This window comes from Orcinus orca, chromosome 1 (genome assembly GCF_937001465.1).
Source record: "Orcinus orca chromosome 1, mOrcOrc1.1, whole genome shotgun sequence".
Taxonomy (NCBI): Eukaryota; Metazoa; Chordata; class Mammalia; order Artiodactyla; family Delphinidae; genus Orcinus; species Orcinus orca.
The window spans coordinates 12033184-12047050 of NC_064559.1; the positions used below are offsets into that span (position 1 = coordinate 12033184).

At 52.4% G+C, this 13867-nt stretch overlaps 1 protein-coding gene across 3 annotated transcripts in view; it reads left to right on the forward strand.

Annotated features, from left to right (window-relative positions):
- The window catches only part of SUSD4 (sushi domain containing 4), a 121132-nt gene extending 117805 nt beyond the window's left edge, over positions 1 to 3327 (forward strand). For all 3 annotated transcript variants that reach the window (XM_004271003.3, XM_033430421.2, XM_049705815.1), the window contains one exon: positions 895 to 3327. In XM_004271003.3, the coding sequence (XP_004271051.1) occupies positions 895 to 923 (29 nt within the window). In that variant the 3' untranslated portion in view covers positions 924 to 3327. The remainder of the gene's footprint in view (positions 1 to 894) is intronic.
- Positions 3328 to 13867: the final 10540 nt, after the last annotated feature.

Sequence of the window (13867 nt, forward strand, 5' to 3'; positions counted from 1 at the left end):
AAATCAGTGCTACCGTCTCACTCAGCTTAAATTGCATCTTGATCTCTCTGCATGTAGAGGCCGTGGGCAAGGCCAGTTATTGGAAGAAATGATCATCATCTCACAAGTGATGAGCCCATTAACTGAAATTTCTGGAGGCATAAAAGAGCACCAAGCCATCCAAAGTAGAAAGGCCACAGTGGGCGGAACTTGGTTTTCACAGCATCCGTATGGTCCAGGATGTTTTCTTCTTTCTCCCTTAATTAGGCAGGACTTCTGAAAGTGGTGCTTGGGATCCAGGTAACACACACGTGCTAAAAGGGAAGACCCAGATGCGGGCACGAGGGCCCAGCCCTGGAGAAGCTCTGGGTACATACAGGTTATGTGTATCAGGGGTGAAGTAAAAGGCGTGTATGTGCCTACTGCAAGGAAAGGCAGGTTGCAGCTCATGGCAAGATAGTAAAACTGCATCAGGCTAATTAGGGCTGTGTTTCCCGGGGCAAGGGGACACCAGCACCACTTTACCAATGAGAGCACTCATTCCAGCTTATATTGACAGTAAGTGGCAGTAAGCACATGGAAACGGGGGTCTCCTGGTTCCTCATAGAGTTCCTTTTCTCCAGTACCACCCTGCCTCTCTGTACTTGAACTTGTAACCTTTCGGTTGGTATGACCATTAGGGTGCATGGTTGAAGCCTAACCGTTTATTTTTTATGAGCTGAGTATGAGATTTTCCAGCAAATAATGTTGTACAGAGGAGTTGCTTTATTTGCTTGTTAACTGATACGTGGAACTTGGCATTTTCTTCTTCTTGCTGATTTGTAGGAACGGTAGACATTTTACTAAAACTCACGAGTCCAGATCTTTGCGGTGTTTTCTGGTGTATTAGTATAATAACCATCTCTTCTTTTACAGAGATCCCTCTAATGGAAGAAGATCCATAACTGGAAAAAGTCCCGATGATTCTGCTGCCCCTTTGGGGATGGGCACCTTGTACTTTGGAGTGAGGCCTCTGGAGGACAGAGCTTGGGGGGGATGGAGGAAGTTTTCTAATTTATCAACATGGGGACAGTGACACATCGTACATCTCGGACTCAACAGTGGCAGTGGCAGTGCTTTTAAATGAAACTTGAGGATTTGCCAAGACCGGTGAGGAACAAAAAGGATGGGGGGAGACCCTGTGTGGTCCTGGATGAAGGTGTTAAGTGCATCTTGTGCTGCGGAACATGGGACAGACGGTTCCAAGCGTATCCCACCAAATCCCACATCCCGCTGACTTACGATTACTACCCGTCTCCTCTGAAAGCATGCCACATTATGTAAATCGCTTCTAAAATCTGCTTCCAACTGTCTCTGGACGCCAAATGAGGATGCATCAGACTCTGCAGGAAGTCTGTGTTGAGCTGCTGGAAGAGTAGCAGAGCGCCCCCTGCAGGCTCCCCAAGGAAGATTCTGGGGTGTCCTTTGGACAGTCTTCCTTGGGCTGGACAACTCTGCTCAAGGCAAGACTAAAGCGGGATGTGGCGGTTCCACTGAGAAAGGAAAAGAAAGACTCAGACAGACTCGGCTTGCTGGAAATTTCTTCAGAAAGTAGAGCTCCTGTCCTCCGTGCTGTCCTTTGGTGAAGTATCATCAGTATTTGTATTCATGGTCTAGCGCACGGATCCATGGCATTGCCTAAATCTTGTGACTTTACACATGGTCAGAGTGTGTTCAAATAGCATCTCATGGTGGAGAAGTAACCAAGGTAATGTTTTGTTTTGGCTTTTTTTTTTTTTTTTTTTTTGCGTACGCGGGCCTCTCACTGTTGTGGCCTCTCCCGTTGCGGAGCACAGGCTCCGGACGCGCAGGCTCAGTGGCCATGGCTCACGGGCCCAGCCGCTCCGCGGCACGTGGGATCTTCGCGGACCGGGGCACGAACCCGTGTCCCCCGCATCGGCGGGCGGACTCTCAACCACTGCGCCACCAGGGAAGCCCTGTTTCAGCATTTTTAAAAGATCCCACCTGACAATTTATCTGAGTCGTGAGCCCATCTCCAGTTAACTATTAGGGTTGTTGCCCTCGCTGCCAAACTCAGACAGATTTAATTTTCCAAAACAGAAATTGTATCTGAAAACATATTCCTCCCCCTCCAAATAAAATGTGAGGTTGGATTTTTTCCCCCCCTTTATTTTGTCCTGCGAAGTCCGCAGCCTCCGAAGACAGACAACCCTTCGCTCCTGCTTCCCAGGCCTCCGGCTGTCTCACCCACCTGTCCATCCATCATTCGCACCGCACCCTCCCGGGGCCCACTGGGTGTCGTTCCTAAGAAAATGATTGATAAAAACATTTCCCAAGTCTTGAAGTGTCTCTTCGAATACATGTTGATCTGTGGAGCTGATTCCATCTCTCCTCTGGGTTTTAGACAAATACAATCAAAACTCTGATCCACAAAATTGCTATGCTGATAGAGCGGTGAGGGCTGGAAGCTTGATCAAATCCTGTTTTTTCTCGACACAGACTGATTAAAAATTAAGAAGAAAATGACAGTTTGAAGCGTGGCTGCAATAGTGGAATGGGTTTGGGTGGGCAGGGAGGGGCAGTGGCAGTGATCCCAGGGGATGGAGACAGCGGAGGACCAGAACCAGAGGCTGAAGGAGGGAGGGAACAGGAAAGGGCATGCCCGGCCCGATGCCCTGGGTAGCGGGGCCACCAGCAGCAACAGCTGAGCGAGTGGGTAAAGGTGTTTGGTAATTGTAACATTGTTTAGTGCCGGAAGCTGGTTTTCATGGATGCTTAAACTCCATCTGGTCAGCTGAAAGACAGACAGCATAGGTGGCTGGGTGGGACCGGGGTCCACAGTTCACTGTGGGCAGCCCACACCCTCCTGCCTCCTGCCCCCTGCTGCCAGCAGCCTTCCCGGGGTCCCTGTCGGGCAGGTCTCAGCTCTTCTCCACGCCACACCTGTCCTCCCCTCCTTCCCTCTAAATGGACAGTGTGTCTCAGAGACCACCAGGTAAGTGCCTCATTTCCCACCAAAGAAGCCTGCAAGGCTGTCTCTGGGGGCTGGCCTCGCCTCCTTCCAGAAAATGCTCTCCCAAAGCAGAGAGCAGCAGCATGTGAGCCGAGCACAGGGATGCCTCTTCAGCCCCCCACACCTGGGAGACAGGTAGCACAGGTGCAACATACATCCAGGTGTTAGTGTCAACGTTGTTCTAAGCACAGAGGCTGGTAGGATGGAAATGCCTGCTCAATGACAGAGTCAGACGAGGTCCAACCGAATTACCAGGATCCTCCCCTCAGTCCCTTTAGTGTCTGGCCACGTCAGAGTTTCAGTCACAAATACTGTTTGCCATGATTTTTTTTTTTCATTATAGTGAGCTTCTGTGGCAGGAAAACCTCCTCATGCTATCCCAGGCACGTCATGCTTCTGGCTGTTTTCGTGTAACAGTCCTGGAGGCCCTCTGGGTATAAAGAGAATCATTCTCACCCTGCCCCAGGAATTAGTAGGGATGAGAACACACCGGGCTGTACTGTGAATTGGATGGAGAGAGCCTTCCCCGCCTAAAGTGCTTTCTGCTTTGGGAGAGGGAGGCATCTCCAGGGCAACGGTCAGGAGCGTGCTGAGAACCGGGATGTTCCAAGGCGTCAGCCTGAGGTGTTTACACAAGTGCCTGTTAGCAAGAACTGCAGGGCAGCAGTTTTCCGGCTGACCGGCTCCCCGTCACGCGCACGCCAGGCAGAAGTCACAGAATGTCTTCACACTTCACTTCCACGGAGCTTGTTTTAATTGCAAGGTTGTGATTGGCTGGTGTGGGCTCTTTAGAGCCTTTTCCACTTAATTACAGCCATGCCAGCAGCTGGCACATGGACAGGACTGCCTCCTGCATTCCTGCAGAAGTGTTTTGCCCCCGGGCACACAGCAGACCTGGACGGTTGGGAGTGACATGCAGAGGCTCACAGGCCACAGCCTGCGGGGCCTGGAGGCCTCGCCTGCTCCTTTGCTCCCTCCCTCCACACCTGGCTATGCTAGGCAGCCCTCCTCCCAGGGCGTCTGGGTCCCAAGGCAACCCCTGCAGAGTGGTGCGGCATCCCGGGAGAGCCCTGGCTTTGGAACGGGCCGTCACCTGCTTCAAAATCTGCCTGTGCCACTAACGGGCTGTGCACTTGGACGAGTTCTTGCCCCCCGTCCCAGACCTCAATTCTTCATGCAGACACTAGAGATGGTTTACCTCTGCCTCCCCCGCTGGGCTGTAGTGAGGATGACAGCGCACAGTAAGCGTCTGACAAATGGCCGCTGCTCTCCACTTGTTCCCCACTGTGAAAGGGGGTGTCACATGGGTGATTTACTCAGTGCAGCTCTAGGCGCCGTTGACGTGCCTTGGTCCCCACCACCCTCCAAAGTGTTTGTAGACAAAGCTTGGTTGGACTGCCCCAAGCAGGCGGGCTGAGATGCTCCATCCTATTCCCCCAGACCCTCTTGCCAGGAGCACCTCCCTGGCTTCTACAAGCCAAGCTTTCCATTGCAGAGGGAAGTTGTCAATCCTTTGGGCATTTGCCTTCCCTCCCAGCATAGCCCTCTCTTGAGTGCTGAAGAAAGTTCTGCTCAGGGAGGGCAGGACAACCTCAGAAAGTCCTCCAAGGACTCTGAAGGGCTCAGATCACCTCCACAGGCAGCCCTGTAGATTAACACTAACCCGCTCCCCTAATTTTATTGTCTATTTTGAATTTAAAGCATAAAAGTTAATGTCCATGCATTTCCAAGGTGATAAAGAGAGAAGTCCAAGGGAAAGATGCCTGCTCTAGCAGACAGAACAGGGCTCCGGGGAGCAGCGGTTACCTGTCAGGGAGGGCGGTTGCTGAGCACGATCGCACTGAAACCGTAAAGCTTAACACAGAGCGTGCAGCGTCACTGGGGCCACGTTGAACTGCTGTGGCAGGCAGTGTACCGTCTCCACACTGGGCTGGAAAATCAGTCCCTGGGTACCTGCAGTGCACGGTGTTAAGTGGCCAGAGAAGGGCCCAGCTACCTGCATAGGAGCCCAACCTGCCCTGTTTAGTGCCTCATCCACGTGTTCAGAGCCTGCGGGAGCTCTGGTCCCCGGTCCTCCGAGAGGCTGGGATAAAGAAACCCAAACACGAGCGGATGCTTTAAGAGCTTGGGGCAAGGGGGATGGGATGGAGCCTGGGGGAAGGAGATTGATACTGTCTTCTTGGAGCCCATAAGAATATTTATAGACCCTGTTCAGTCAATAAATATTCATTAAGCACCTGCCATGGGCTAGGCCAGGTCTGCACTCTCCAGTCCAGTGGAAATAAGGACTGGGAAATCGGCAGATACAAACCCAGAGCTCTGAAGCTAAGGACGCTGGACCCAGACCTGGGCTCTCAGGGGCTGCCCGCGGGCACAGCAGCCCAGCTGGGAGCAGGCTGAATGGGGTGCTCGGGGAAGGGAGGGGAGAGGAGCACAGGCCTGCGGGGAGGTAGAGGAGGGCTGGGGGGTGGGAAATGGGAGACCAGTTCTGTGCTTCGGGGCCTGGAGCGGGCGTGTGGGGAGGGACTGGAGACGTAACTCAGGACCAGACCCTGGAAGCCTGGTGCCATGTTAAGGAGGCGGGTGGTTCCCTTCGGGGAACAGGAAGTCAGAGAAGGTGTGAAGCAGGGACGTGCTGGGGTGAGATGGGGGTAGATGAGCAGGTCTGAGAGTGTGCTGCAGGCCCGCTCCATGTGAGGCATGCCGAGGAGTCCCGGACATCTGAACCCAGCTGAGGGTGCCACCGGGTCTTGGGGGATGGGGGACCCTCCAGGCCTCCGGTTCCTCAGCGGTACCGTGAGAGGGTAGATCAGATGGTCTCGGAGCTCTTCCAGCTCTGACAGGGTGAGATGCTCTTTCCTGGATTTTTTTTTTTTTTTTTTTTTTTTTTGGCCGTGCCACGAGGCATGCAGGATCTTAGTTCCCCGACCAGGGATCGAACCCGTGCCTCCTGCCGTGGAAGCGCAGAGTCTTAACCACTGGACTGCCAGGGAAGTCCCCACCTGCTACAATTGATGAGCCAATATTGATACGTTAATATGAACTAAACTCTATGGTTTACATCAGGGTTCATTCTTGGTGTCGTCCATTCTCTGGATTTGGACAAATGTACAATGTCGTGTATCCGCCATGACAGGATCATATACAGTAGCTTCACTGCCCTGAGCATACCCCGTGCTCCACCTCTTCATCCTGCCTCCGCTTGGGCCCCTGGCGCCCACCGGTCTGCATAGTTATCCTTTTCCAGAATGTCGCAGAGCTGGAATCCTACACTGTGTAGCCTCAGCAGGCTGGCTTCTTTCACTTAGAAATACGCAAGTAACGCTCCATGTCTTTTACATCTCTGTGCTTTTAAAAGGACAACAAGGAAGGCAACCCATTTTCACAACTAGAAACTTCCAAGACTTCCTAGGCTTCTTGGCTCGTGGGCTGGAGAAGAGTGTGAGAAGCCAGGGAGTCAGTCTATTACCAGGTCCCCTCCCCAGGCCACCCAAGGACTCAGGAAAGAACATTCTGCAGCTTCCCTCAAGACCACGTTCTGGGGTGTGACAAACTTCTTCCTTACGTCATCCCCTCCGTTTGGCCTTTAACGGAGATGGGGCCACACATGCCCTGTAAACGTTTGCTAACCCTCAGGCTCCAGGGCCCTAGGACTTCCATCTGTCCTCCACACTTTCTAACTCTTTCCACCCCTCAGTTCTCGAGTCCTTCCCACCCCCTCATCAGCTTTAACAGAGAGCCCGTGACGCATCCCTGAGCTACGTGCTGAGGGTCCCTAAATGGATGCGATGCCAGCTACACTCAGGAAATGATAGACCAGGTGGAGGTGTGGCCTGGCAAGTACATGGAGGGGCCACCAGCCCTGCCTGGGAGGCAGAGAAGGTTTCCCAGAGCCAGGGATGGGAGCTCAGACGGTCATTGTTTTGTGCTCACAGTAGCTGGTCTTTCCCCTCTGTAGATGCCGGTCTCAGTCTAAACGGACACAGTCTCAGGGGTTTGCTAGCCACGACCTTTCTCTGTTTCAATTTCCCCAAGTGTAAAACATGGAAAATAATAGGACCTAATTCACAGGCGTGTGGGGAGGAACTAACAAGTTCATCTGTGTACGGTGATTCGAGCCATGCCTGGCCTGGAACACCCACTCAAAGGTGGTTTCACCCAGACAGTGCCCCAGACATGGAGTTAAATCTGCCTGCTCGGTGGTGTTGGCTTTCTCCACAGGCAGGTCACGGTGACATTTTCCTCTTTGATTCTTGAACCGTCTCCACTTTCCTCCTGAGACTCCCTCCGTGCTCATCGTGGCTAAAGGAGGCCCCTTAGGGCTCAAGTCTTCAACCCACCAGAAAGCAGCCCGCCCTGGCATCATCCAGCTCACTTTCCAAAAGTGTCCTCACCAGCGTCAGGGGAATGGGAGCAGACACTCGATGCACAGCCGTCTACAAGTTCCCCTCCGCCACGCTCCAGACCAGCAGAAGGGCAAAGCCAGAAAGAGGAATGAAGTCCATCTGGTATAACTTGCTTTTTGTTAACTTAGGATATCACAGTGATTTTTATGCACCACCACTTCCATATCCAAGAGCTGACAAGCCATCTATTTTGTAACTGAACCAGATGCTTGTCTACTATCAACAGTGAATTCACAAGTCCGTAGGTCCCAGAACCACCTTCTCTAGTTTGGCAAAACACTGTCCCAGATGGGCCTTTCCAGCCTCAGGGGCTCTCCAGCCTCCGCAGTCCCACACGGGCCCCTAACGTTGGTTTTGCAGTATCAGCTCTGGGTTTTCTGGGTGCCTGGAGTGGGCGCTGGGCAGTGCTATCTGCTGCTTAAACTCCTGGGCATTGAAACCCAACAGACCTGGGTTTACATTTCAGCTCTATCACTCACAGAAGCAAAGTCAGGCAAGATTTTGACACCCAAGCCTCGCATCTGTCACCTGTAAAGTGAGGCCACTAATAGCACCTACCTTGTAGTTTGTTGAAAGGATTAAATACCATGATGACATAGATTGCTTAGAACAACGCCTGGCACAAAGTAAACACTCAAAAACGGTAGCTGTTCTCAATACTCTCTTCTTTCTGCTGCTGCCCTGGGAAGCCATCAAAGCCATCAGTCCTGCACCATCCGTCGGGCAGCAGTGTGTCCCTGCCGTTCCTGTCCTTAACCCGACCCCTACCCCAAATGTCCATGCTTCAGACCAGGCCACACTCCTCCGGCACCCTGCTCTTCCCACCCAGGGATCACCGAGGCTGGGCTCCTCGGGGGTCCCTTGTCATAATTACTACTGTGAGGGCTGCCAGCACCGGAAGGACTTCACTGTGGAATTTCAGGCCATGAGACCAGTCTCTCTTGACCCTGAACTTACTGAAATCTGGTGTCCTAACAAAAACAGGATAAAGAAAAGCCACTTTGATTGCGTGCTCAGGCATTGAGGTGTAATTGCACTTAACCCTCAAGTAACCCTCAGGTGTCACACTGTGTCTCTAGCATGGTGGTGATATCCCCCCCCCCCCCCCGGGGACATTTGTCTGGAGATGTAGGGCTTGTTCTAGCCCTTTAATGAATATGTAACTTCGCTGAGAAGGATCTACTCAGGCCCATCTGTTTCCTTGTGGGAAAACCAGCTGTGGAAGTTCCTTTGGAGGGTCTTGAACATTAGCTACCCTCACTTTTCTCTGAAAAAGTTTCTATACGGCAGCATTTCCCTAAGTTGAGGATGCTAACAGATGTTAGGTGGAAGAGGTGTTCTAAGGTCAAATTTGGGGAAAGTTCTCTTAAGCAAATCGTTAGGTATCCTTACTGAAGGGCATCACAGAGTTTTTATTATGGAAATGGTAAAATGGTCTCACAGGACCCTGGTGTCACAGGGCATCCCCAGGACCCCTCTGGGAAATGCTAACCCGGGATAGTGAGATTCAGAGAACAACTGAGCCCACACCTCACAGCCCCGAACTCATAGAGGCCTTGCTGGTCCCAACACATTCTCATCCGGGCGTCTAGGAGGCCATGGTGGACCCGGATGCGGTGAGTGCCCTGGCCCAGCTGAGCTCACGTGCCATCCCAGCGGGGTCCCAGGACTGCCATCCAGCTCCACCTCTAATGGCTGACACCCACCTATTTCTGGGGCACCTCACCCAAACTACACACACTTTGGTCCCAGGAAGAATAAGACACTGCTTAGCCTCCTATTCAGAGACTGCCGTGAACGAGGCCTCATGGCCACCCTGCCCCAACCCAGGACTGGACCAGCAGAGGCCAAGATTCCTGGGGGTTGAGGTGGGCAAGGATATGGCCAAGCTGAAGCAGCTGCTGGGGGGACGCCTGGGGGCGAGGACGTAGGCCAGGGCTCTCGAGGGGCCTGCCACCCCCAGGAGCTGGCTCACCGGGGCAGCCCACGTGGAGGACAGTTAGACGCCGCATCACCAGTATCCAGCAGGGAAGCCAGAAGAAATGCATTTTTAAACTACCGACAATAAAAACGAATTGACATCGACCATGATTACAGGAAAGATAGAATTCTCTCTTTATTGTCTCTATAGAAAATGACAATACCAGTTATTGTCCTACGAGGAGGAGATCAAAGAACACACAGCTAAAACGTGTAGGGTAAAAGTACTATAGATGAATGACAGCGACAATCAATAAGGACGAGTTATAAAATATTTTGTTATCTTTGCCTCGATTTTTGTGATGTCTGTGTTGTAAGCTTTTTGAAATGTGTCATTTGCTGTGATTTCTCATTCTAAATAAATATTCATTTTTGTATTAACATCATATTTGTAGTTTTGCTTTCTTTTTCTTAAAGAGGGCCGAAAGATTCTGGGCTCCCCCTGCCCAAGCCTCGCTGAGGGGTAGCAAGGGGTCAGGGTGACCCCTGGGATCCCTTCTAGCTCTGTCATTTTGTCCATCTCCATAAGACCCAGGACTGCAAGCCTCTGATAATTAGTAAGGACGAATCATCGTAGAGCTGTCGGGTTTTCGCAGTACTTTCATGTCAACTATCTCATTAAATTCTCCCAGCAACTCTGGGGTATGTAGGTAAATCATTCCATAGGCCTAAATAATAATTTTTTTAAAAAAGCCTAATAAAACCAATGCTCCTTTAAACTGAGCATTTTCCCATGTCCTAAACTGTCCCTCTGGCCTTTGCTGTGCCCGTGCCACCCTCCTCAACATGGCCAGCCCTTGGAACACTCCAGTCTGAAGGAGAAACACCCGGTAAATGCAATCAGACACTGCGTACTATGAGGGGGGACGAAAAGTGGGCTCAAGGAGTCTGGAACTGGGACCCTGAACCTGATGCAAACTGCAGAGGCATCGTGACCACGTTGAGGAGGGTGGTGTCATCCCTGGGGCAGCGAGGAGCCATGGGAGGGTTTTAACAAGGAGCTCTGAGGTCTGGGGAGGCCTGTCCAGCCGCAGGGTGGCAGGAAAAGACTGGAGAACTGACAGGCTGTTCGGATGCATGCACAGACTTGCTGGGGAAGAAGGAGGGAGGGACCAAGCGTATTTCCTGGTGTCTGGCTTAAGCAAGTGGGTGGTGAGGTCGGTCACGGTGATGGGAAGACACAGGTCTGAGGTGGAAGATGAGGGGACTCCACCATGTCTCGGGAGCTGCAGGCCTTGGAGGTGGAGAGTCAGGATGGGCAATGGGTCAGCAGTGCAGCAGCAAGGTGGGCCTGGAGGTGGACATTTGGAGTCATGGGCATGGGACTTCCAGCCAGGAGAAGGGCAAGATGGCCTGGAGAGTTCACAAGGAGGGAGATGAGCAGGCGGCCAGGCTGCCCCTGAGGAGCGGTATCCAACCAAGGGACTGGGAAGGGGCGCTGGAGAGCAGGGAGGGGTCCGGGGGCTGGCGGTAGGGGCAGCAAAGTGCAGAAGCCACAAAGGAAGGACTGAAGACTCTCACTGTATCTGATACTGTGGTTCCTTTCTGTGTATTTCTGTAATTACGACGTAAATTGTGCCTGCCAGCACTGGCCTCATAAAGGGCTTCCCTGGTATCGTGACCAGCCTCTCACAGCTCTACTATTCGTGTGGGAATAAGGGTCCCCCATGGCCAGCTGTGCTGGCTTCTCTAGATGCCCTCCAGCCCCGTGAGGGCACTGGGTCCCTCGGCCCCTGCTTCACCAGGAAAGTCCTCAGCCCAACATCACGCCATGTCCTTTGGGAGGCAGCTGGAACCTCACATTCTGGAAGCCTTCCTAGACCAGCCCCGCCTACCCACTGGCTGACCACTTCCTCTTAGGCACCCCCTACCTTGACACCTTGCAGCCTCCCACCTGCGTCTTCAGGTCAACACCGGCCCTGGGGGCTCAGCACAGCACAGGGAATTTTCTCAGATGTTCTCAGATCCTAAAAAAAAAAAAAAAAAATATGATGCAAATGAACTTATTTGCAATACACAAACGGACTCACAGACTTGGAAAATAAACTTATGGTTACCAGCGGGGAAGGGTGAGGGTGAGGGATAGTTAGGGAGTTTGGGACTGACATGTACACACTGCTATAATAGGTAACCAACAAGGACCTAATGTACAGCACAGGGAACTCTGCTCAATATTCTGTAATAACCTAAATGGGAAAAGAATAAAGAATTGGAAAAGGAATAGATACATGTATGTGTATAACTGAATCACTTTGCTGTACACCTGAAACTAACACAACATTGCTAATCAACTACATTCCAATAAAAAATAAAAAAAAATTTTTTAAAAGATTTACAAAACTTCAAAAAAATGCTCTCAGACCCAAACGAAATCACCAACTGGGGTACCCCTACCTACTGGGGAACACCAGTAGGTGATTTGATATGGTATATGGACAACCTTCTAGATATTTAGGCTTCTAGTTTTTTAAACTTCTATTTATGGAAAGTGAAAGTAGTTTTTCATTAAACCATAGGAATGCAATTGTCCTTTTTAAATCAGTGTATTTAATTTCAAATGAATCAATTTAAAGAAAAATGTCAGGCCTTCCCTGGTGGCACAGTGGTTGAGAACCTGCCTGCCAATGCAGGGGACACAGGTGCGAGCCCTGGTCTGGGAAGATCCCACATGCCGTGGAGCAACTAGGCCCGTGAGCCACAACTACTGAGCCTGCGCGTCTGGAGCCTGTGCTCCGCAACAAGAGAGGCCGCGATAGTGAGAGGCCCGCGCACCGCGATGAAGAGTGGCCCCCGCTTGCTACAACTGGAGAAAGCCCTTGCACAGAAACGAAAACCCAACACAGCCATAAATAAATAAATAAATTTTTAAAAAAAGAAAAATGTCAGCAAACAAAGCATGTTCAAAGAAGGTGAGCGTGATGAATGAGTGAAGTTTGGGAATTATTGGAGCAGAGAGGTGAACACCGGGGTCCTTCCAGGCACCAGCACTCCACTCCCTGCAATTCCCATGCAAGGACCATTTGCTGCCCACAGAAGGGAGCCCCTTAGCTCTTGGTGCACAGCAGCAAAGCCCACCTTCCAAGACTGTGTGGGTATGTGTGTGTACACTCGTGCATACACACAGCGGGGAGGAAGGTAGGCTGCAGGGTGGTCCCGGCACAGTTGAGCTCACCTAGTGCCCGCATCAGCCCTCAGTCTTAGCCCAAAGACCAAGAGGACGCTGGATCACAGGGACACTGGTTCCTGGGGACTCTGCCCCAGGCAGGCTTGCTCAGAGGATCAGATGTGGGCTAATTCGGAACCCCTCGGAATTCCACCTGCTTTCACGTTGCAGAGGCTGAGGTCTGGTCTGGCTCTGGCCCCTGGATGAAGAAGCAATTCAACGGCCTCTGCAGTTGGCTGGGCAGGGAGCCAGCAGGTTGGACAGGCGTTCAGGGGTGATGCTGAGAGCCTGGCTGCCCAGCCAGCAGGTTGGACAGGCGCTCAGGGGTGATGCTGAGAGCCCGGCTGCCCAGCCAGCTGGGTGCCAGCAGCTAGCTTGCTTCCTCTAATGGCGGGGTAGTGGGGAGTGAAGCTCCCCACCAGTTTCACAGCCAGCTTACCATCCCTGCCCCAGACCCTCCAGGCCTTCCCGCCACCCTCGGAATGCAGCCCAATCTCTTTCGCACAAGCAACAGGGCCTCTGCAGCCAGCCCAGCTCTCGCCCCTCTTCCCTCCCACTCCACGTTGCACCCAAACTCCACTTGGCTTGGGTCCTGCCCTCTGGCCCCCAGAGCATCGTGCATGCCATCTCCCTGCCTGCAACGCTCTTGCCCCTCCCCCTTTGCCTGGCTAATCTCAATTTAGGCATCACCAAACGTCTTTCCTGTCCTCCGTGCCCAAAGCCCTCCTCCCCAGTCAGAGGCTTCACCCAGCTTTGCATTACCTCCTGTCCCACGTCCTCCTCGCCCTCTGCCCTGGAAGCTGCTGGAGGGAAGGGTAGGCCTGTCTCCATCATATCTATTGCCCTGGGGCTCAGCTCTGTGTCTGTCACCTGGTAGACAGTGCCTGCTCTTTGAGTGAATGAATGAATGAGTGAATGAGTGAATGAATGAATGAATGAGTGCTTCGGAGGGTTCACCACAAATAGCTGACATTCGTGTAAATTGCCATAAGAACGTTTGGGGATTGACTCAGATTTCATATCAACAAACCAAACATTTCCAAGATGAGCCTGTCCTTCCCAGAAGGGGGTGTCTCCCCACTCTCCTGAGGGGAAGCCTGCACTCAGGGACCCAAGGATCCCAGGGCCTGCATGACTTAGACTCAAGCATCTGAGCCCCTCCGTCCCGCCCCTGACAGACACTGGGGGTCGGGCCTGGGAGCACGCCACCAGGGGGTACAAGAGAGACGCTTGAATTGAGGCCTGAAACACCAGCACCAAGCCCGGTCCTGGAAAGGCGGGCGTGGGGCAGGAGCTGCATCTTCTGCTCAATCAGGTCGCTCCTGC